Source organism: Barbus barbus (genome assembly GCF_936440315.1).
Source record: "Barbus barbus genome assembly, chromosome: 24".
In the NCBI taxonomy this organism is placed as follows: domain Eukaryota; kingdom Metazoa; phylum Chordata; class Actinopteri; order Cypriniformes; family Cyprinidae; genus Barbus; species Barbus barbus.
The window spans coordinates 2,420,848-2,443,671 of record NC_136752.1 but is presented as its reverse complement, the minus strand read 5'-3'; the positions used below and the strand labels follow the sequence as shown (position 1 = coordinate 2,443,671).

General features: G+C 39.8%; 1 protein-coding gene across 3 annotated transcripts in view; it reads right to left on the bottom strand.

Moving 5' to 3' along the window:
- LOC306844072 (receptor-type tyrosine-protein phosphatase kappa) overlaps window positions 1-22,824 on the bottom strand; it is a 185,958-nt gene that overhangs the window by 64,732 nt on the left and 98,402 nt on the right. For all 3 annotated transcript variants that reach the window (XM_079375948.1, XM_079375947.1, XM_079375949.1), the window contains exon 7: window positions 14,940-15,233. In XM_079375948.1, the coding sequence (XP_079232074.1) occupies window positions 14,940-15,233 (294 nt within the window). The remainder of the gene's footprint in view (window positions 1-14,939; window positions 15,234-22,824) is intronic.

The following is a 22,824-nucleotide window of genomic DNA, read 5'->3' as shown; positions in this document are numbered from 1 at the left end:
ATTTTTTAAAAATAAATTAAAAGAATACAAGTATATAGAATGGAACAATATTTTTTTCCAGGTTATTTATTATTATTTTTTAATAAATAACATTAACATTTAAATTACATTCCTGATATTCTTTCTGAGGAACCCCATTACAGTCATAGTTCACCCAAAAATGAAGATTCAGCCTAAATTTGTGAACCTTCATGGTGTTTTTTGTTTGTTTATTTATTTTTGTTGGGAAGTTTAGCAGAATGGTTGCTCTTGTACAAAAAAAAGTCAGCATTTTTTTTTTGAAGCTGTAAATAAAACACTAAAATAAATTTTAAAAGAAAGTACAATTTCAGATTTTATACTTCAAAGTTACATGCTTAATTCAATGTTATTTGTCATATCTTTGTAATTGTTTGTGAAATTCACTAGCTATTTCTGAGTAAAATGTCAAATGTTTCTACATCACTTTTTTTCAGTGTATCATGAAATCTCATTTATGTACTGCATGTATTAAAACATGACATATTATTGAACCAATGGCAAATGGTATCAACCCCGGTGAGACACCTCTTAAATATGTACAAACATAAATGTGATCAGAGACCTAAAGCAAATGAGAAGATTTTCAGTGAATAACATCTTAAATTTCAGCCTGTTCCTCAGGAATATAGCACATAGGTCATATGGACTATCAAATTTCTAATCATTTTGTAAGCCTGACAGTCACATTCAGCAGACATGCTGTCATTAGGGAAAAGAGCAGCACGGACATCCTGCTGAACGACATAAAAGATGACAAAGTTTCTGGGCAATTATTCTTCCAAGTTCTCTGAAGTACGAGAACTTCAGGAGGCGTGTACAGGAGACTTTAAAATCTTAATAAAGCCCCACTTGCTCCTGCATATCGTTTCACTGCGAGAGTCTCTGCGGCTTCCCTCCATCTGTCTGCCTCTCGTCTGCGGGACTATTAGAGTGTGAAGAGCTGGATTAGTTTAAGCTTTTTCCATCATCATATGTTTTCTACTGTCAGGCCTCAAATCTCCCTCCCGCTAGGAAGCACAGAGGGCCCTTATGTGTTACCAGGCAACCAGGGACAGCCCATAATCTTTGTTTTGACAAATAAACAAGGGAAAGAGTGAGATTATGGGGTGATGGGAGGTTTGCGAGCAGCGCTTGTGCGGTGCATCTCATCTTCTTCAGCTTCTTCTGCCACCTGTATCCCGCCGGCACCGGGACTGTTTGATAGTTGACACGTAACCTGTTTGTGAACTTATTACTCCGTATCAACACTGGATTCACATGTATCTGAGTGTTTAAGGGAAAGTGCCCACACAACAGTCATCAGTGGGGCCATATCCTTTCAAAAGCTACTAATATGTGATATAGTGGTACATTTTATTTTAAAGGAAAAAAGGAGCTGCTTTCATGATATTTTTTGATCAAATTGAACGACTTTCATCAACTCTCAAATGACTCTTCAGGCCGTGTGGGCAGAAGTTAAATGAGTTGCGAATGCCAGAATGCCTGAAGAAGATGCCAGAATGACCAGCATGCACTCCAGTTCTAGCTCTTTTTCCAGATATATTTCAAATGTAACTTGGCAAATATAATACTTTGTTGTCATTCTAAATGAGTTTGTTGGAATTTCATATTGATTTTTTTTTGTACTGTCAATAGAAAAAGTAAGTTTATATGGGTGGAATGTTTCTGCCTTTGATCTGCTTTAATCACTGATTTGATTACAGATGGAGTGTCTCATTTCTGCACCACTCACCAAATACAACTGCAAAAATAATGTTTTCTGAAAACTTGCTTTCTCTTCCATTGGTCAGTCAGTGAACCAATGGTCAAGCTACAAATGTCTTTCTTACAGGTGTTTCTACACATTGAGCTGGGAAGTATTTCATCATCTCTAAACACCCACACTTCAGCTCGAAACTAAATGTTATGAATGAACGTTCATTAATCCTGGTGACTGATTTACCCAGATTCCCACGTCAGCCTGATCACGACGGCCCAGTTTGTTTCAGTTCACTCAGCGCTGTTGATTTAAGCATTACAACCACATGATCATTATATATTCAATCCAGTGCTTCAGCTGAGAGGAAGAGGAGGAAATTCAAAAGATCCAGCGTTCTTTCAAGGTGTGAGAGTGCATCACACACACACACACGCAGGTGCATCCCACACTTGATTATGTTTCACCTTTTATCCTCCTCTGACAAGCGCTAATAAATCACTTCTTCAGTCGCGGCGGACATGAGAGAGCGAGGGAGGGGGAGAAAAGATAATCATAAAAAAACGAGCATGTCGCCTTCCACTGTCTCTCCCTGAGAGAGCAGATAGAAAGAAAACTAATTCACACCATTCCCACGGGGAAAATGAAACAGTGAGCGTGTCACAGCAGCATCATATCAATTACCCATAAAGCAACGGGGCAATCTCACAACCCCCCTTAACGATCAACACCACATCAAAATTTTCAATTAAGTGCCTCGTGTAGTGCCTTCCATACCTCTCTCTAAACATGTGCATTACTTCCTGCATCGCTTTTAGCTTCTGAGTTGGGTGCAATTGAAAGCACTTTTCCTGATGCGCACACACACACAAGTGTGTCACACAACCTCTCCAGAGAGCTCTATTACTATCAGAGAGAAGTGAAGCACAGGGCAACAGATGGAGATATTGTTCAGACAGAGAATGATAAATTCATAGCATAATGCATTGCCCATCTCCACGCTGTCTCATCTGGCCACTGTTTGCATATTGCTTGATTAATTTTCAGCAGCACTTTGAATGGAGTCACCAGAAACGGCGTGTTTGTGTGTCTGAGAGCGCTGGCGAGCAGAAGCACTTGTGTTTTTGCAGTTATTGTTACATTATAGACCACATTACCATATAAACGCAATAGCTCCGTTGCACAACCTAGTGAGCTGCCCGCCTAGACGGGATGGTAACTAGCAGTGTCAATGCATTCAGATAAATACACTGCCATTCAACAGAGTTTTTGTTTTAAAATAAGTCTCTTCTGCTCATCAAGGCTGCATTTATTCAATCAAGTAGAAACAGTAATATTGAGAAATATTACTGCAATTTAAAAGAACTGTTTTCTCTGTGAATACAGTGGGGATCGAAAGTTTGGGAACCCCTTGCAGAATCTGTGAAAATGTGGATAATTTTACCAAAATAAGAGAGATCATACAAAATGCATGTTATGTTTTATTTAGTACTGTCCTGAGTAAGATATTTTTCATAAAAGATGTTTACATATAGTCCACAAGACAAAAAAAAATAGCTGAAATTATTAAAATAACCACATTCAAAAGTTTGGGAACCCTTGGTTCTTAATACTGTGTGTGGTTACCTGGATGATCTACGACTGTTTTTTTGTCTTGTGGACTATATGTAAACATCTTTTATGAAAAATATCTTACTCAGGACAGTACTAAATAAAACATAACATGCATTTTGTATGATCTCTCTTATTTTGGTAAAATTATCCACATTTTCACAGATTCTGCAAGGGGTTCCCAAACTTTCGCATGCCACTGTATATAGTAAAATAAAAAACACTTCTCAGTAGCATTACAGTAGCTCAGCCTTTTCCAGTAACATACAGTCAAACCAGACACCTTCAACATTTCTCACATTATCACAGTTTATTCGCTATATTTAGAAAACGGTAATATAATATGTGTCAAAAATGGTAATAAACTGCGTCAGAACAAATTCAACTTGATAATGTCAGATAACTTTGATAGAAAGGTATGTGATGAATTCGGCTGAATCGCTGTCAGCTGTTTAAGTACACAATTAGATAATACCAATTTAGCTCAACCAATTACCAAGCAATGCTTCAGTTTATTCAGTCTGCGGTGTAAAAAGTTCACCTTAGCAATTAAAGAAAAAACACTGAAGTAAAACATGGTCAAGTCAAAGTGTCTGACTAATTTTTGGTACATGTATAGCAAAGGAACACACATTGGCTTCGTTGGTGCCTGATGAAGAACCGATGGTCGAAACGTTGCAATAAAAGATATTTTGATGGAGCAGTCAATCCAGTGTGTGGACATTACGTTTTTTTCCTTTGCTATAGTTTGAATTGTTGTGTCCTGCACCTGAGCCCTATTTGAGTTTGTGGGATGTGCACAGCTTTCGTACACTTTGGCTTTTGAATAATTTTTGGTGCGAAATTATCAATTTTAGTGGTAGTCCACTATATGAAGAATTTTTGGGTATAATATGTCACGGTTTACTTTATTTTGCTATCCTCACTTAAATAAATGAACTATAGTGTCCTGCACCCACTAGTAAAAAAATAACAAAATTTATATCTGGTGTCTGAATAAATTTTGGTTACAACCTCTTCTAACATGCAGCATAGTTTCATTTTTTATTTTTTTTCTCTTTCTCTATTGTATTGTATTGAGACCGAGTGAACTGTCCAACTATCCATGCAAGGAAAAGCAGTTCATTTAGATGCAAATAATACCTGAGATACATCCTACAATATTTATTACAAAAAAGTTCAAAGCTGCTGTTCATCAGTTATGGGGTTTTATTCTCTAGTTTTATTAATTTATCTGCTCAACTCTATCACCCTATAACTGAGATCACCTGTTTTTATTTTTATTTTTGGAGATAAACACTTTTGAAATGAGAAAATAATCTGATAATAATATATTGTTTCTCCCTTCTTACTTAGTTTGACTACTGCCCACAGCTAATAAGTTTAATGTAGTTACAGTAGATACTTTTTATTAGTAGCTTGTAGAGTGTTTTCAAAATAAGTCTTGGAATGGGATGTCAGCAGACGAGGTGCATCCGCTCAGAGATGTTAGGAGTCTTAGCATAATGAGCAGCGTTTAAGGCCGGAAGCTCTTGTTCATGCACTAGTGCGCTCATGGTGATCCGTGTGGAGCGGGAGGAAATGAACTACACTGCACTCATGCACACACACACACACACACACACACACACACTCTAAGGTAACGAGGTACTTTAACCATAGTACTTGCCATCTGGACTATTACATACAAGCTATTCCTTCAACATACAACAGAATTCATATCACTGATAAACATTACAAAATATAGTACATATTAGAGCTGACAATTTCACAAAGATTTCACATAAAACAACACTTATGTAAGTCATTTACATTCAGTGATATGGAAATTAAACTTTAAATAATAATAGATTCATCTCTAAAGACACACTTTGTGATGTATATTCAAATATTTTTTCTATCTGCCCCAGCAATATGATCTACTTTTGTCAATAAGCGTATATACTGTATAAAAACTCTGGCGCTGAAGGCAGCTAGAATTTATTGTTGTTTTTTTGTTTGTTTGTTTTTTTTGCATCACATGCAGCAGACATAAATGTAATGATTAGGGCTGGACATTGACACAGATTACATGATTCAGTTCAGTTCTGATTTTATTTTGATTCCTTTGGATATTTATCAGGTACAGCATGTCCAAGAAAAAAAAAATTCTCAACTGAAGCTGTAAACTATAGAGAAATATTATAATATTAAAGGTTAAAATTAGCAACAGAAACCATTAAATTCAAATGTGATTAATTTTGAAATATTATAATCAACACTTAAAAACTAACTAGCATACAAGGATTTAAACTGCACATAAGGCAGTTTTTATATAGACTTAAATTCATATTACAGTTTTGTTCATAAGCCAAACTGAAAACATAGATTAAAACACACAAAGCATAGATTAATGGATACTTTCAACCCAGCCCTTTACTAATAATAAGTTATCATATATTCTGTTATTTTTCGCTCATTCTGTCATCTCAAGATCAATTACAAGAAACAAAAGAGAGAACAGATCATAAGGCATGAGCTCTGTGGGCTTCCGTATGTGGACTTCAGATCTCTGTACTGTTCAAGCATGCTGGCATTTTCATGAATTAATCACTGCTGTGCATTTCTGATGGCTTCAGTTCTGCACTGAAAATCAATGTACATTCAGATGGACTCCAGTTCAAATGCTGCCCATCCGTCAAGAAAGCCCTCACTTTTCCCCACATATTTGTTTGGCGTCTGTCTTCAGGAAGGACTTTTCTCCCGTCTGTGAAGCGTGTGGCCGTGTGTGCGACAGCGCCCACAGCAACACTGATCAGGGCAGAGTGAACTTCTGAAGCAGTAAGAATGGCATGTGCAGTAGATTACCTTTCCTCTGATGGGGTAATATTTGGTCACGGGCTCTTTTTTCATGCCATGTTTTATTCATGGCTTAGGGGACCGGCTGTGGGGGGGTTGGGCTTCTGTAATATATTGGGATTTTATTGTGCGGGGAGATTGAAAATGTTGAATTCAGATTCGGCATGTGGAAATAGGCCGTGGTTTATGTGTTTGGTTTTATTTTGCCTGAGGAAGGCCACTGTGGAAGCGTGAGACGAGAGAGAGAGAGAGAGAGAGAGAGAGAGCGACGACAGGCAGATGAAAGGCCAGTAAAAGGTAAAACGGACTTCGTACCTGCACTCCAGCAGCATGTTCATCCAATTGGCTTTTTTGAAATTCAAATGAGGGCTGTTGAGGACCCGATAAGCACGTAGAGTCAACACACACCTTAACCACTACACTCGCACAGGATTATGGGTAATAAGGGCAGGGAATAAATATCATTATATGTGCACAAACCCACCTCTGCACGCCGAGTTGAAGCGAGTAAAACACTGGGGACAAAAGCACAGGGAGAGGATTTAAAGGGCTGGGTCAACCAGAAACCAAAGCTCACTCTTCACGGAAAAATATATAAGCAAAAAAGGAGAACATTAGCAGAAAGTTCATGCTGTTCTTTTCCACACAATCAAAGTGTATAGTGAATACCAAATTGTAACACTATGCCACTTTGCACAATTTTTTATCAATCCAAATGAATCCATTCTTAAACAAAAATACGGCCAGTTCATAAGACATAGAAATGCATACACCACTCCTTTCAATGGGATGGGAAGTTCACTGGGGGGAAAAATGCTAGATGCTGCAATTTAGTTTTTTTTGCTGCTGCTGCTTTGTTTTCAATTTCTGGGTGAAAAAAAAAAATTCCCTTTAAGATGATTTGAAGTTATGGTAGCACTGATCCATTAGGCCAACACTTTTGTTCAGTATAAATGGCCTACCAGAGCGTGTTTCTATGACAACTTTTTCCCCATATGAAGCCATTAAAAGACCTATAAACATCTACAATATGTTAAGAGTGGAGAAAATCATCTGAATGCTGAAAAGACACAAGCACCATTAACATTAATACCCAGCTCCAGCAACGCGTGGCAAAGGGCTCAAATAAAGTACCGCGTGTGGCAGGAGAGGAAGTAATTTCCATTTAAATAACGTTCTCTGGACATAAACTGATAATCTCCAGGCTTTATGATGTTTGTCTGCTGGATCCGCAGACCTGCGCTCTTTATGAGATAGGCTGGGACACAGAATATTGAGTAAACACACAAACAGAACCTGCGCTCCTGCTGTAAAATAGCAAGCTGAGGTGTGAAGCGTTAGAAACTAGGACATAGGAGTTTCACACAAACATGCACACGTCTAATGAGAGAAGGGAAACAAATGAGTACGTGGGAAACTCAGCGATTTATTCCCCTCCACCACACACATTCAAGGAACCTGATCAATGTCTTTCGAGACCTAATCAATCGTCTTAAACCTCAGGCTAATGGGCTTAATGACCTCTTACAATCTTCTATGGATTGAACGTTAAAATTAAGGTTATAACAGTTGCCTTAAAAGACTCTACGAGTGCAAATCATCTCCCGGAAATCATTAGTGGGCGAAGCACCACACGGAACGAGTCCTGAGGTAAAGAACGCTGAAGCTGCCGGGGTGAAAATGTAACAGTCAGGTTCATTTAGTCAAGCGCTTGCACAACCACACTCCATATAGACTGACAGATTGAATGGAGTGCACGTGTACCAGAAAAAAGTAATGATTTCTCTCATATCGGTGAGCTGGAATGCCACTAATTACTTTCAGGAGAGAAACACAAAATATTCTGACAATAGCAAACCACCATATTTCTTCCATTTATTCACCTGAAAAAACACTTTTTTCATTATTACATCTGAGAAGCTGTAATGCTCCCACTAATTATCCCTTCTGAGGCTCAATAACATACAATATTTGGCTCTACCAATATTTAGCACTGTTTTAGGCTACTAGTGAAACCCAAAAATGTCCCTTCTCCCATGGATTCTCATTAACTCATCAAGGAGAGCTTAAGTGGCTTTCAGGATTTTCAGGGAATAGCAACTTTGAGTCTGTTCGATATTATGCCACAAACACTGCTGATACAGCTTAACTGCTATTGAACTTGGAACATACCTTTAAATTCCACCATTAGAGCTGTAGATGCTCGACCTCGACATTTACAACTGTCTACATATCGAGAAATTGTACCAATTCATACAAAACAATACACTCTACCATGCAACATGAACAGCGAGTTTTAAAATATAAGATTCATCAATATAAAATGCCCACTGATAAGATGGTCTCCTACTGAGAAATGATTCTGCTTAAATAAGAAAAGCAGAGGAGAGAAAGAGTAAGGCATGCTGCACAAGGCCTGTTTATTGTACTTACCCAGAAGGCTTTCACCTTGACGGACGATGACAATTAGAGATTGGATTCATCCAATCTCACATTCTGCCACATAGGCAGAAAAAAGGGGAAGCCGATGTTTCCTGAAATGGCTGATGTTCATTTGTGATGTAGCTTAATTGAAAATTGGCCTGCTAAATCGAGCATGGCGTGCATGTGGGCCTTAGGAGATCCTGCGTTCAGCACAATCAGCACTATAACCGCACACACTAATTTAGTTCATGATAATTACAGCACCTTTTCTCTCGCTACAGCACAACCTTAAACCTACACACTGTGCTCAAAGTCAAAGAGTACAAAACATGCAGCCTGGACGTAAACATTAACATGCGCGCAGACACACACAAACCATAGAAAACCAATGTACTTTGAAAAAAGTGACACTCAAATTGTTCTGCAATAAAACAGATGTTTCAGGGATACCTCATTTTCAATAGAGTTCTGAGAATTAAGGGTGATAGCTAATCGCTGACCATCACACCTGAGCGGTTAAAGATCTGTCCATATTATTGGATGTCATGCATTAAAGGATTAAACTAATAGACTTATAATTTCATTTAGAATAAGGAAAAACCTACTTTAGGAATGGGTCCTTCAATTTATATTTATTTGGCATACTTTAATGTATTACTGCTACACTTTTATATTAGTTGATTACAAAACACACTTAAGTCACTGGGCTAAAGAGCCAATTCACTGCATGTGCCGCAATCTGATTTCCATGAAATGTAATCTTAATTGAAATTTGGCTTCAAACTTGGTCACTCCACTTAAACTGCTTCCCTTGCTTTTACCACAGGACTCAAATAAGCCAGAGAGAGAATGCAAGTTGGAACATAACTCCATGCTAATTTTTTCCAGGTCAGCGCTTTTCTGGTTTATATCCTACTTGGCCAACAATAATGATGTTCTAGCAAGTCTTGCTCTTCTCAGCCCACACACTCATCACCGGCGTACCACAGGGTTCAGTGCTGGGACCCCTAATGTTTTCTATCTACACTGTTTTCATTTGAAATATTTTCGATATATTTCTAAACTATACTCTGCTGTGTGGACCACATGATATCTTTACAATTCCAAGACACTCTTCCTGGCGTATGTGTTTGTCATATGCACCCATTCCCCTGGAGTCTATTATCAATCAATATACACAAGCCGGCTGTTATGATTAGCTTCTTCTGGCCACCTAGCCCGCCAACTCTTCAATTCTCCATCTTTACTTTTCTTTGGGGGAATGGAGATCCAATAACTGTAAGAAACAGACAACTCTCCAACCACTTCTAACATGCCACTCAAAACACAAACTATCTTATTTCCTGCAAGCTAGTATGCATGTTTTCTCATTATGTGGTGCTGTTAATTGCTTTGTGACTTTGTAATCAGTCAGTTAATTAATCCCCCGTGTGATGGTTTGAAATCAATTCCTGTTTAGACTTGCGTAGTTACATTCAACTATTGGGTAGACATGGACACAAGTCTCAGTCAGTTGTTTTGCTTTTTTTGTAGGAAACGGTCAAAGAGCCAAGATCAGATTACTTTTCCTATTACTTCCTGTTTCAACAAACAGTGCTTCCTGTTCCTGCTGACACACCGACAGGAAAAGTCGGTGGTTGTGTTGAGAGTGGAATTCTGTCACAGTGCTCACTGGTCTAGGGTCACATATGTGAATCAGTATGCAGCACAGTTGTGTGTTACACTGAAGTCACATGACCCAAATAAATTGCATGTATAATCTAGCGAGTGGCATTCAGTTATTTTGCAATGACTCAATGAGATGGTCTGAACCGCAGCTGATATTAGTTACAGTTCATTCATCACACTATAAATTGAAGGTCAAGTGAGGCACACTGCATTGTGGGATACAGTATTCCATGCTGCACGCTGCTTTCTGTAAGTCATGCAAACTGGACATTACATAATGTTCATACTATACAGTCTTGAGTAGTGTTGCACAGTATAATGCCTTCTTTTTCCTCCTTCTCTAGGGCTGCAAATGAATAAATTAAGTATACATGAATAAAAATTTTATTGTTTAAAAAATAGTTCTTAGAATAAAATTAAAAATTTTTTTTTGGAAAATGTAATTTTCTAACTGGTCTTGACATAATAAATAATACGAATAATACGAATAAATAATATTAATAAAATAAGTTTCTGGGTCTCAATACCTTTCATGCACATAGTACACTTTTTTTTTTCAAATGTGTTAATGCCCTCAATGAGCATCTCTTCTATCACATCCTATATCAAATGTGTTGAAGAGATTGTGAGGGCTGGTGTGACTCCAGAAGTGTCATTACAGCCATGGTAGTTTCACCTTTCCTTCCTCAGTGTGACAGTGAGCCGCGTCTCAACAGCGCTGAGGCAGGAGCGAGGGATTTGACTTGGAGACACACCATTTTCTCACTGTGCTTTCTCTGCTGTCAGAATGCAACCTGTGGTGGTGGTCTCCTCTAAAGCGCAGCAATACAGGCAGAGAGTGACGGGGAGAGACGGCACAGAGAGAGAGAGAGAGACAGAGACAGAAAGCAGCAATACCAGATGTGCCACTACATCCTGCCCTCTGGCTATCAGACACATGGGAATACGACTTTCAAATGTACCCGGACACACGGAAGGTTTGCAATACACCAATTTTGAAAAAAAGAAAGGAAAGCAGACAGACTGGCTACAATTAGGCGACCAAACTCTCTGTGCTACAACAAACAGTTAAAACTAGGCCTGTATGCTTAGAAAAGAAATATGGGGTTATTTCGATAAATATCATAATATCATATCATCAAAGATTCGAAGGCAAAATGATAAACATTTAAAGCTGAAGTGTTTAATTTCTATACCATTAAGCAAAACAAATGACTTGTTTTCAGACAGGTTTCCTGAACACTACAATTGGTCATTACACTCTTCAGCAGAACCACCATATTAATAATTGGGACTGAAGAAAGCATTAACATGCACAAATACACACTTCAGCTTTAGCATTTAAATGACTGACATTTAGAAATCATGGTTAAAGAACAAAACAGCCTAAAATCAAATTAAAACAGCAGCTCTGATGTTCAATGCGGTGTGTGAAGTTTGTCTGCTAACAGAGAGTCACTCTTCATGAGTGTTCACACTCGAGTCCAAACCAAAGTCACACCTCTTTCAGTTGACCCAAAAGTGAACTGAGAGAAACAAAGTCCGTTCTCTATCAAAATATATCTCTTTTAGTTGTGTTAAAGCCATCTTCAGTCTAGAAACTAGTGTGCAATAAATCCCCGATAGTCTGTGTTGACGTCTGTCTGCGTTCCGTTTGAATGGTGTTGAGCAAAGGGCACTGATTCAATTCCATCTTGAGTTCACGCTTATTTCTCCAGACATCATTATAGACATTGCACTTGTACTGGCAATGTTTGACTTCTCATTTATTTAACAGGGAATCATAGGAAACATGATCAATTTGCTATTTTAGGGAAATAGCTTGACATTTGTACCAAATAAAAAGGCAGAGGCAGAGATGCCTGGAACATTGTCATAATGGTTTTTCTTGCACTGATAATCAGGAAACAGTCTCGACACGTGCACATGCACGCACAGGACATGTTTTTGTGTCTACAAAAAATAATCAGGCATATCCTTTTTCTTTCTGAATGCTCACGGCCCACAAATTCAACAGAAAGCCAATGTTCCTGAGACAGAAGATCACTTGTTACTTTTCATTATGACGGAGATTACATTCCCATGACATCGGAAGGAACTGAATCTACTTTTCATTTTCTCAAATCACAAATGAGATCATCTTAATATTTCAAATGTTTCTCCTACACAGCAATGTAATTCAATAGAGAGCAAATGCTTAAGTCTACAGCTTCTTAGATGTTTCTCCTGACAGAAAGCCTGCAGTAATCCCACAAATTTCAATTTGCGCTCAGATTAATCAACCAATAAGAATGAAAAATTATAAATATCATAATATAGCTTTAATTTCAGAACCATATCTCCTTAGGTTGACTACCTAGTTGTTGCTCTGTTGAGTGCAGAGCAAAGCTTTCAATTTCAGGACTGTCTCTCAAAATGCGGGATGGGTGGTCACCCCTTGTCTCCTAGAAGGCAATGAGATTACCTGGAAATAAACTGGAGATTTTTGCTGAAATTTCATGAAAAACACCCGAGTAAATCTTACATTGTATCACTTTTATACTTTCATACCACTGTCTGTTACTTTAGAGCGACTGCCTTTGAGATGAATAGGAATGCTGACGGATAGCATTCTTCTCCAGGTATTCAAGATGAAGCTGGAAAATTTCAAACGAGCATGGGACGGCTCTGAGCAATAATTTGTAACCCTGTTGAGGCCTGAGGGGCGTCTGCTGAGCTCGGAGCTTTCAGGAACACGGCTGTGATAGAGACACACCTAATCATGAGCTCAACACACACACAGACACGAGGCTGGGAGCTTCAGCAAGACTTTAAGTGGAAAGAATTGGTGCGTTTGGCTTGTGCTCAGACACATACAGGTAACAATGTTCGTTCAGGAAGTTACGCCTCCTCTATGTCGGCCTTTTCAAAATGCATACCCACAACCAAGATAAACTATGCTGCCAAACATAATAACATTGATAAATGTGAAATATGCACACGCCATGCAAGCTCCAGACAATATGGCTTAGCAGGAAACTAACCGACAGACAGAGACAGTGACAGAGAGAGAGAGAGAAAATATTAATTTAAACAGAGCACTCGGGCAGACTGGCACCAATCTAAATGTAATTGTGTAAATTCACCGGTTCCACTCAGTTCTCCCTGTCCGAGGTGAGATAAGCGTGTGATTGGCTAGAGGGAGATGAAAAAAGCCAGCGAACGCTCCATCTAAAGCCACGTCTAAAGCAGACCTGGAAAATGTCTTTTGCCAAAATAAAAAAAAAAAAAATGAAAGTTCAAATGCGATTGATGGGGGAGAGGAGCTCCTGTTTGAATTTCAATCAGAGAGCGAGCGAGTGGGCCGCGCTACTGTGCCGCCACTGGGGACACGAAGCATCTCTCCATAATGAAACCATGCATACACTCCTCTCTTTCCTCTCTCTCTTCCACTCTCCGGAAGACACTCGTTGCTCCGTGCCTCCTCATACGAGCCGTATATCTGTCCTCACCGAGTATTGCCACGTTTAATACGGGAGCCATGGAAACCCGCGGAGAGAATCGCATCACAGCTCTCAAATGAAGGCACGAGGCCCTTATATGAGGTGTGACTGAGTGTTTGCTATCGTGCGCTTTCAATTTTATAAGGGCGGTGGTATACAGCGCATGGTTTGAGTCATGATTAACATATAAACACCACAAACACACAGTGAGTGGCATCAATGATAGCTGCTCTGCACGTACACTTGTTTACTTTATTTTCCAATTTATGTTTCTGAAGAAGCTCCAGGCAATTATTTATGTGCAAATACAACACACTGAGAGGGAAAAAAATACTTTCAATGGAGGTGTGCTGCAGCTGGAACAGGAAGACCCTTGGTTCGATTGTAAATCGTTATGAGACTGCAGCTGAACCAGAACCTCCATCTGCTCCAGGGGAGCCCAAAGTCTGCATTTTGGCCCTATTTGCGGGTATTTGCATGTGTTGAGTGTGTATATCAAATAACACCCAAACACTTGGGTGGTGTACCTCCTGTATTTACACTGATAGTCACACTAACATTAGCACTGTTATTGAACTGAACTGAATCATCATTGAACTCAACTGGTTTGAATAATAACACTATAGTCTTCTGTAGAGCTTCTTACAAGCTGAAAATAATTTGTGTTACATAATTGATTAATTTTACAACATTAACACTCTTATTTTCATTTTTATTACCACAAAACTGCTTTGAATCAGTATTGTATAAAGCATTTCATAAATGTGATTAGACTTGACTCTGGCTTTCACAGTATGGACAATAAGACTTAAAACTTTCTTTATTCTGTTCCACAGAAGAAGCAGGGTCATACAGATTTGAAAGAAATTAAATGTTCCTTTTTTGGGTGAATGATCCCTTTAAAGGCTGTTTGTACTGACAGCAATTTGCAGACAAAGCAACTGGAAGTCTTTCCTTTTTAGTGATCATTGGCAATTAATCAGCTAACAAGCACTAAGTAATTGACACTTTGCGATTACTATTTTTCCTTATGACAAAATGGATATTTTATGATCCCTGAAATTTGATAGAACAAAAAATACAAAGTGTGCATCCCACTTTAATCACCTCCCCATACAAAAATGATTTTGTACTGGACATGTCATGTCATGACACCAAAAGCAGCGGTGGAAAGTAAGGGTTAATGTCAGCGGACTGACCTGCACACTTGGTTCTAGTGATGAGAGCCGGCCCGGGCTGTCCGGTTCCCCCCTCTCCCGGTCGGGTCAGCAGCACTCGGATCTCATACTCCGTGTCGGGATCCAGGTGCCACAGCTTGTAATTGGGCGAGTTGACGGCATGTGTCTCTGTCCAGCTTCCAGATGTCATCCTGTACTCCACCTCCTTAAGGACGATGGGGCCGTCCCCGAAAATGGAGTTAGCGTTTAGCTGGATTAGCAGGTATGTGGGCCCGACGCCCAGTAGCTGAGGTGGAGCAATGGGTCTCGGGGGCTCTGGAAGAATAAAGATACATCTCACCAAACTGTTTCATAAAGACCAAGCTTAATATGATCAGTTTATTGATATTTTCTCAAATTTAACTCAAAGTAAGATCTAATTAGTTCAATTACATTAATATTTCCATGCAAGAGCCATATTTTAGACATTGTATTGAGGGTAACGCATTACAAGTAACATGAGTTACATAGTCAGATTACTTTTTCCACCTAACCAGTAAACTAAAGGATTGCTTTTAAAATTAACAACAAAATATCTGTTACTTTTTCAAATAAGTAACACAAGTTACTTTGTTTTCCCATATATTCACAGCTCTCCTGCCCCATGTTGAGAGAAATCAGCAGTGAGTCACAGACGCAGAGCCACTTACTTCTTACTTACTATTTTTTTTAATACGGAAGATCTAGAGAGTGAACGCGCTCTGACTCACAACACTCGTGCACGTGGAAGAAAATGGATTGTGCTCAACAGATCACATGATTCAGTGGAGAATTATTAGAAATTATATTCTGTATGAAGCTGAAAGTAGTTCCCAGCTAGGTAACTAGTTATGATATAGCTGGGGACTACTTTCAGGCACTGCGTAATATCACTGCGCCTGCTGCACTCACGGTACGGCAACAAAGTTCCTTGATTATTACGCCGGACCGAGAGTATAGTTCCTAGCCATATCAGCCTAGAAAATCGCAACTTTTCATTTTCCGTTGGTCTTAGTACACGATGTAACTGCAGAAGAGTCAAGTTTTAAATAGGAAAATTATCGAAACTCTTTAGTCATTTTTGAGCGAGATGCTAATGGTCTAATCTGATTCAATGATCTATGCTAAATAAGCTAAAAGTGCTACCGCCAGACCCGGAGATCGGCTGAATGGATTCAAAAACGGTAAAACTCAACTGTTTAACTCTTGGGGAGTTGTAAAATGAGCCTATTTCCAAAAAAAGTGGAGTGTTCCTTTAATACTTGTGTAAATGATATTATAATTGGCCAACCTCTTTGCATGTGACAGCATCTTGCTGTGCAATATTGCTGCTGAATATTAATTAGGTGTTGTTATGTAAATATGGGCGGTCACATGTTATTGAGCTCATAGTTTCTGAAAGAGTTGTTTTTCCCCCCAGTTTATTTCACTTAAAAGAGTTCTGTTTTGCATTAAACGAGCCCTTAAGAAATTTAGCACAGTATTTTCATTTTACCAAATTTTTAATTAACGTTCACTGTAAGCACAATACTGCAGTGCAAAAATCAACAGGCGAAGCGTAACGATACTGCAGATGCACACGCAAATGGCGGCAGTATTAAACCGCACCAGACAATCCAGATGGTCCTTTAGTAACTGTGTGTGTGCATGTTTGCCAATACGTTTGGCTAGACAGACAAGCAGAGAGACATCTCATCCGCACATAAAGCAAGTTAGTCATCTATTTTTTACACGAGGGGAAAAACAGAGAGCATGATGGTGTTTTTCTATGTGAGATCCTCCACAGCAGATCTTCACATGTCAAGATGCTCTCTGAGAGTCTGGACGCTGCTGATGACTCTGTGATTATGAATAAATCATCCAGCATGGAGCACAGAAGAGCCGTTCACTTCAGAACAGCATCAGTACAGGAGAAGTCCTGACGAACACGCACGCTGACACTGGTTTTGGTGGCACATAAATGCTCCATAGCGCTGATGCCTAATGAGTTCCTCATCAGCAACACATTCATCTTGGTGCGGCGTTTAAAGCTGCGAGACTGTCCACCAGAGCGACAGACAGCTCAAGCTGAGAGATGCTGTTTAGCACGGGACGATCAGATGGAGACACACTCTCTCTTTCCACCCCAGATGGCTCCTGAACTCTCTATTTGTTTCAGCTAATTAAGCAGCCCACATGAAGCACAGCAATAAGACAAACCAACATGCCAATCACACGCCTGTTGCTTATTCCTGCATGTCCAGAAACGTCTATATGATGCATGATGAGCAGATGAGATCCTCAAACTCACATGTGGTTAAGTACAGTATATACCGGTCTCGGACAGGACCTTCTGAGAAGAACACAACTGTTGATAATAATCAGAAATGTTTCTTGAGCAGCAAATCAGCATATTCGAATGATTTCTGCAGGATCATGTGACACTGAAGACTGGAGTAATGTTTATATTGTGATCATTTGCGTTATAAGATATGTCTGCAACTTAAGTCTCTCGCAACACTTATTTAAAAATGTATCACATTGAACCGGTATAATCAGCAGCTGCAGAATGTTGTTTAATTCTCTGAATAAATCTGTCGTTGCTCGGAGCGTTTAAACCGTTTGCGTTCCTGTAAATGAGCGACCAGTGTAATGCGGTTTATGTCTTAATGGAATAAAGGAATGGAAGGAAGGAATGAAAGTTAATTGATTTATTGTGTGTTCCTGCAGGAGGAGGTGCTAGTATCCCTGTGCAATCAGAGCCGGCGGATTTCAATACTGTAATCTGATTCCTGTGTGTGTTGTGTTGAGTTGAGTTGTGTGTGTGACACCACTAACAGCAACACTGCAAAATTACATTTCACCAAGTAATCCAATCACAACGGCACTAATGCACAAAAGTGAGCCAAACACACACACACACACACACACACACACAGATCTTTCTTGTTGTCTTGTCTTGAGTCATGTGATGACATCACCTATGTAAACTGTGCTTTATTTCTCGTGTATTATTTTAAATGTGACATTTACCGGAGCGAGCTGGTTTTGTCAATCGCTCACTGACATATAACACTTTAACCTTTCCAGCCGGTTATTACAGCGTCTGGGTGAAGTGCCAAACCTGTCAAGGGCACGTCCGGGTCATATTTCACTCCGAAATCAAAAGAATGATATCAGGAAATGCTTTTCTTGTGCTTGTGCTATCATTGTGTACAGGAAATGCTGTTCTCAGGGCCACCGTGTGTCTTCAGTCCATATCTGCATTTCCCCCGTTTTTTTAGAACGTTGTTCTCAGTCTAACTGAGTCACTCAATCTGTTGTCTTGGACATGGATGATACGCTGCCTTCTATGTGATGTAAAAGATACTGTTTATTACTGTGTCCATCAACGGAGCACAAAACACTGCGCTACATCTGCCTTTTACCACTAATGAAGTGGCTCCAGGACCAAAGTCGCATCAAATATGCATTAATGTGTACGGCTGCGTATTATTTGCTGGGTTCCTCAGAAAACAAAGCGTCTGAGGGCAGACGGGGCTTTTTAAGAAGAGCAAAGAGCCCCATTCATTTGTGCTTGAACCTGCAGATGAACGACATTCATCTCAATTCATTAGAGCCAGTGACATCCGCTCTCAAACACACACAAACAGACAAACATGAGCAGAGTGCTTTTAGTGCACTAGTGTCTAAATTGGCGAGCGAATAAAGCAGTGTTCGTACATTAGCTGAGAGCGTCTGTGAGATTTGTTTGATGCTTCGGTGGCAGGTTGAATCAGGGTAATTAAACAGTCACTAGTTTTATTTATATATTCGAGATTTTAGAATTTATATTATTTTATTGTGTTTCTGAAAGTCAGTAGCAATTAAACAAGCCTTTTCAGTGTAGTTTGTACATCCTGTCAGGTGTGGGTGAAGGGATGAGAGTGAGGACTCACTTGCAGGAGGACATAGGGCTTTATTAATAATAAAATTAAACAGACAAACACTACCCCATGGGGGGAAACCAGACTGGAAAGGCAAGGCAGGACTTCACACAGGGTAACATCAACGACAAACCGGCACAGGACTGCAAACACAAGGAGATTATAAAGGGAGCAAATGAGGAGGGTAACGAGCCCAAAAGTGCGCATGTTACACCTCTCTTCATCTCCTTGCACTGGCTACCAGTGGCAGCTCGCATCAAGTTCAAGACACTGATGCTTGCGTACAGAACTACCACAGGCTCAGCACCCTCCTACTTCCACTCACTATTACGAATCTACATCCCCTCCAGAAGTCTGAGATCTGCTAGTGAGCGACGCCTTGTGGTACCATCACAGAGAGGCTCAAAATCACTCTCCAGAACATTCTCGTTCACCATTCCTGGCTGGTGGAATAATCTTCCCACCCCTATCCGGAACGCCGGATCCCTGGCAATCTTCAAGCAACAACTGAAAACTCATCTCTTTCGGCAGTAATTGACTTCATCCTAAACTCAAAAAAAAAAAAAAAAAAAAACTCTTTCCCTATATCTTTCTCTTCGCTTACTAGCTTGTACTTATGTGAACAATGACTGAGACTTGGTGTTACGAGCACTTCCTCTGTCTGATTGCCTCTTCAAGATTAATCTCTTTTTGTATTCCCCAATTGTAAGCCGCTTTGGATAAAAGCGTCTGCCAAATGACTAAATGTAATATAAATGTAACGAGTAAACACAGGTGGGGCAAATTAACCAATAATCAGGAAACAAGGTGGGTGGGGTCAAGACAATTGACATGCGAGCACATGGCACATAGAACCAAACAAGACAAGCCATGTGCTCTCACAAAACAAAAACACAAGCTGCGTACCACATAGAACAAGACAAAACAAGAGAAAAAAGCACGTGGCCAAAACCGAACCACGTGCCGAACAAAACACACACAGAGGACAGAGGAGCGCACGGCCCGAGCGAACTCGAAATCGCACGTTCCCACAGCGAGAACAAACCTGGAGCGTGAGTGTCCGAACCCCGACACGAAACCAGAACCAAGCCTGAACAAGATAGGAGTACCGGGATCCAAACACCACGCCTCAACATGAAACAGAGCGCACAGCTCGAGCACACTCGAAGCCGCGCGCTCTCCAGAAAACAAGACAAGATGGGAGTATCAGGGCTCCGTCACAAAACCATGAATAAACTAGACCAAAGTGACAGAACCCTAAGACATCCTTGATTTTTTGTATTGGAACAGATCTGGAGAAATTTACATCACTGTCTCAGCAATGGATCCTCTGCAGTGAATGGGTGCCGTCAGAATAAGAGTCCTGATAAAAACACACCACTCCAGTCCAGCAGTTAACATCTTGAGAAGACAAAAGCTGAAACAAATCCATCATTAAGGTGTTTTTAACTTCAAACTGTTGATTACGGCTACAATATGAGTTCATATTCCATAATAACACTTCTTACATTGGAAATGTTGTCTGATCTGAATCAGGAGATAAATCTGCAAAGATCAAGTGCCATTCACAGTTCAGAACAAATATGTGGCTGGATTTTGATGAGACAGTGTGGATTATTGTAATGTGTTTATCAGCTGTTTGGACTCTCATTCTGACGGCACCCATTCACTGCAGAGGATCCACTGGTGAGCAAGTGATGTAATGATACATTTCTCCAAATCTGATGAAGAAACAAACTCATCTGCATCTAGAATGGCCTGAGGGTGAGTAAACTTTCAACAAATTTTCATTTTTGGGTGAACTATTCCTTTAAAGTCAGCATGAAATGCGACAAAAAAGGAGACATTTTGAAATGTTCTATTCATCTAAACAGCTCAACATGCACCATAAATATACCATGAAAATATAATAACAGTGGTCAAAATGTTTGAAGGGAGTATTATCACTGAATAATGACTTGGCTAGTTCACCCAAAAATGATCATCTGTCATCATTTACTCTCCCTCATGTGTTTCCAAATCCGTGTGACTTACTTTCTTTGGAAGTAAATGGTCACCTAAATGTATGGTAGTATGGTTACTAACACTCTTGAAAATATCTTGCAAAGAAGAAAGTCATACAGGTTTGGAACCACATGAGGGTGAGTAAATGATGACACAATGATCATGTTTCAGTGAACTATCCCTTTTAATGTCAGTCTGTTTCTCACACAAAGCATCATACCACTTCAGAAGACTTGGAATACAGTGCACAAGTCTAATGGATTCATGTATATGATACTGGTATGGTACGCTTTGTCCTTTTAAAGTTTTGACAGATGTGATTACGATAAGCTATTGTGTAGAAAAGGAGCTTCTTCAAGAATTGACTTTTGTTTTCCACTGACGAATAACCGCATATGCGTGGAGAACAAGAGATTATCTCATTTTAGTGTTGTATTTTACTTACATCATTTATCAATAGGCAAAAACAAAAACTTATTTTTAATTTAGCTGATTAAGAATGATGTTCTTAGGTTGAACAGGGGCGTCACCAGCGTTAATTTGAACTGAATGAAATCCAGCTCTGAGAGCGAGATGGTGAGCGTGAATCTGTTTTTGTCAGGTGTCACTGGCTGTTTCATGCGGGTCATCCATCATGTGTGTCTGACATGAGCGAATGATAGTGATGTGCCCTGCTGTTACCCTTCCTTAAGCCCTGTCTCATCTGTCTTTCCTTCTCTCTTACACACACAGACACACACACACACACACGCACACACACGCACACACAAACACACAAACACACACAAACACGCACACACACACACACACGCACAGGTACATGCACGCGCCCACACACACACACACACGGACACACAGGTACATGCGCGCGCACACACACACACACACACACACACAAACACATGCATACACATGCGCGCGCACACACACACACGCGCACACAAACACACACACACAAACACACACCCCTAGACTGCTGAACACTGTTATCATGCAATTGGAAAATGCTCTTGCCCTCGACTCAACGTCTTATAGTCAGAAAAAATAATCTTTTTCTTTGTCATTCATTTCACACACGCAGGACCTGGCAGCGACGTGTTTGATCAAAGCCAGGCCGGGTTAAAAAAGAAGAGGTAAAGGAAGAGTGACAGAGATAAAGGGAAGGAGAATATGTAAGGGAGGAAAAGCAAAAGGAAATATTTCCTGTGGGAAGCGTCACAGCTTTTTTATTGTGAAGTTTTGATGAGGCTTGTGAAGGGAGAGAGATGACAGCAGCCGAGCAGAATATGGATCAGGGACACGGCAATCTAACACCTGACGGACAGCGTTAGACAGACTGAGCCCTGTCTATTGCACATCAGTCTGTCTCTCTCTCAGCGCTGACAGATGTGTAATCACCTCTTCCTGTGCCGTCACCTCTCGGCTTCTAGGTGTGCAGTCGGCCTCCAAAACTAACTCATCAATCGACCCCTAATCAAAGTCTAAAGCCCCGTTCACACCAAGAACGATAACTATAAAGATAACTATATTAGCGTCCACACCAGCGGACGATATCAAGTGCACGCTCTTTAAATTCTCCGGCAATCTAAGTGATAATTGACACCAGAAAAAACTTAAAGTTTGGGGTCAGTAAGACTGATTGATTGATTGAAGTCAAAAATAAAATATACTTAAATGTATCTGAAATACATTTATTTCATTCGAAGTATAATACAAATACATTTACATATTTATGTACTTACAGTTTTTTCAGCTGCTTACACGCATTTTCAAAACTTTGCCTCTTTTTTTCAAAACTTTACACACAAATCCAAAAATTGCACACACACAATGCAAAATGCCTCACATCTCTTGCAAATGAGGCACTGCATTTAAAATATCACAAACACATCTCAAAAGCAAACATTTGCCATAACATTCATTCCTGTCACATAGAGAACCGCGTGTTGTATTTTTCAAAAAGAGTCAAAGGCTGAGAA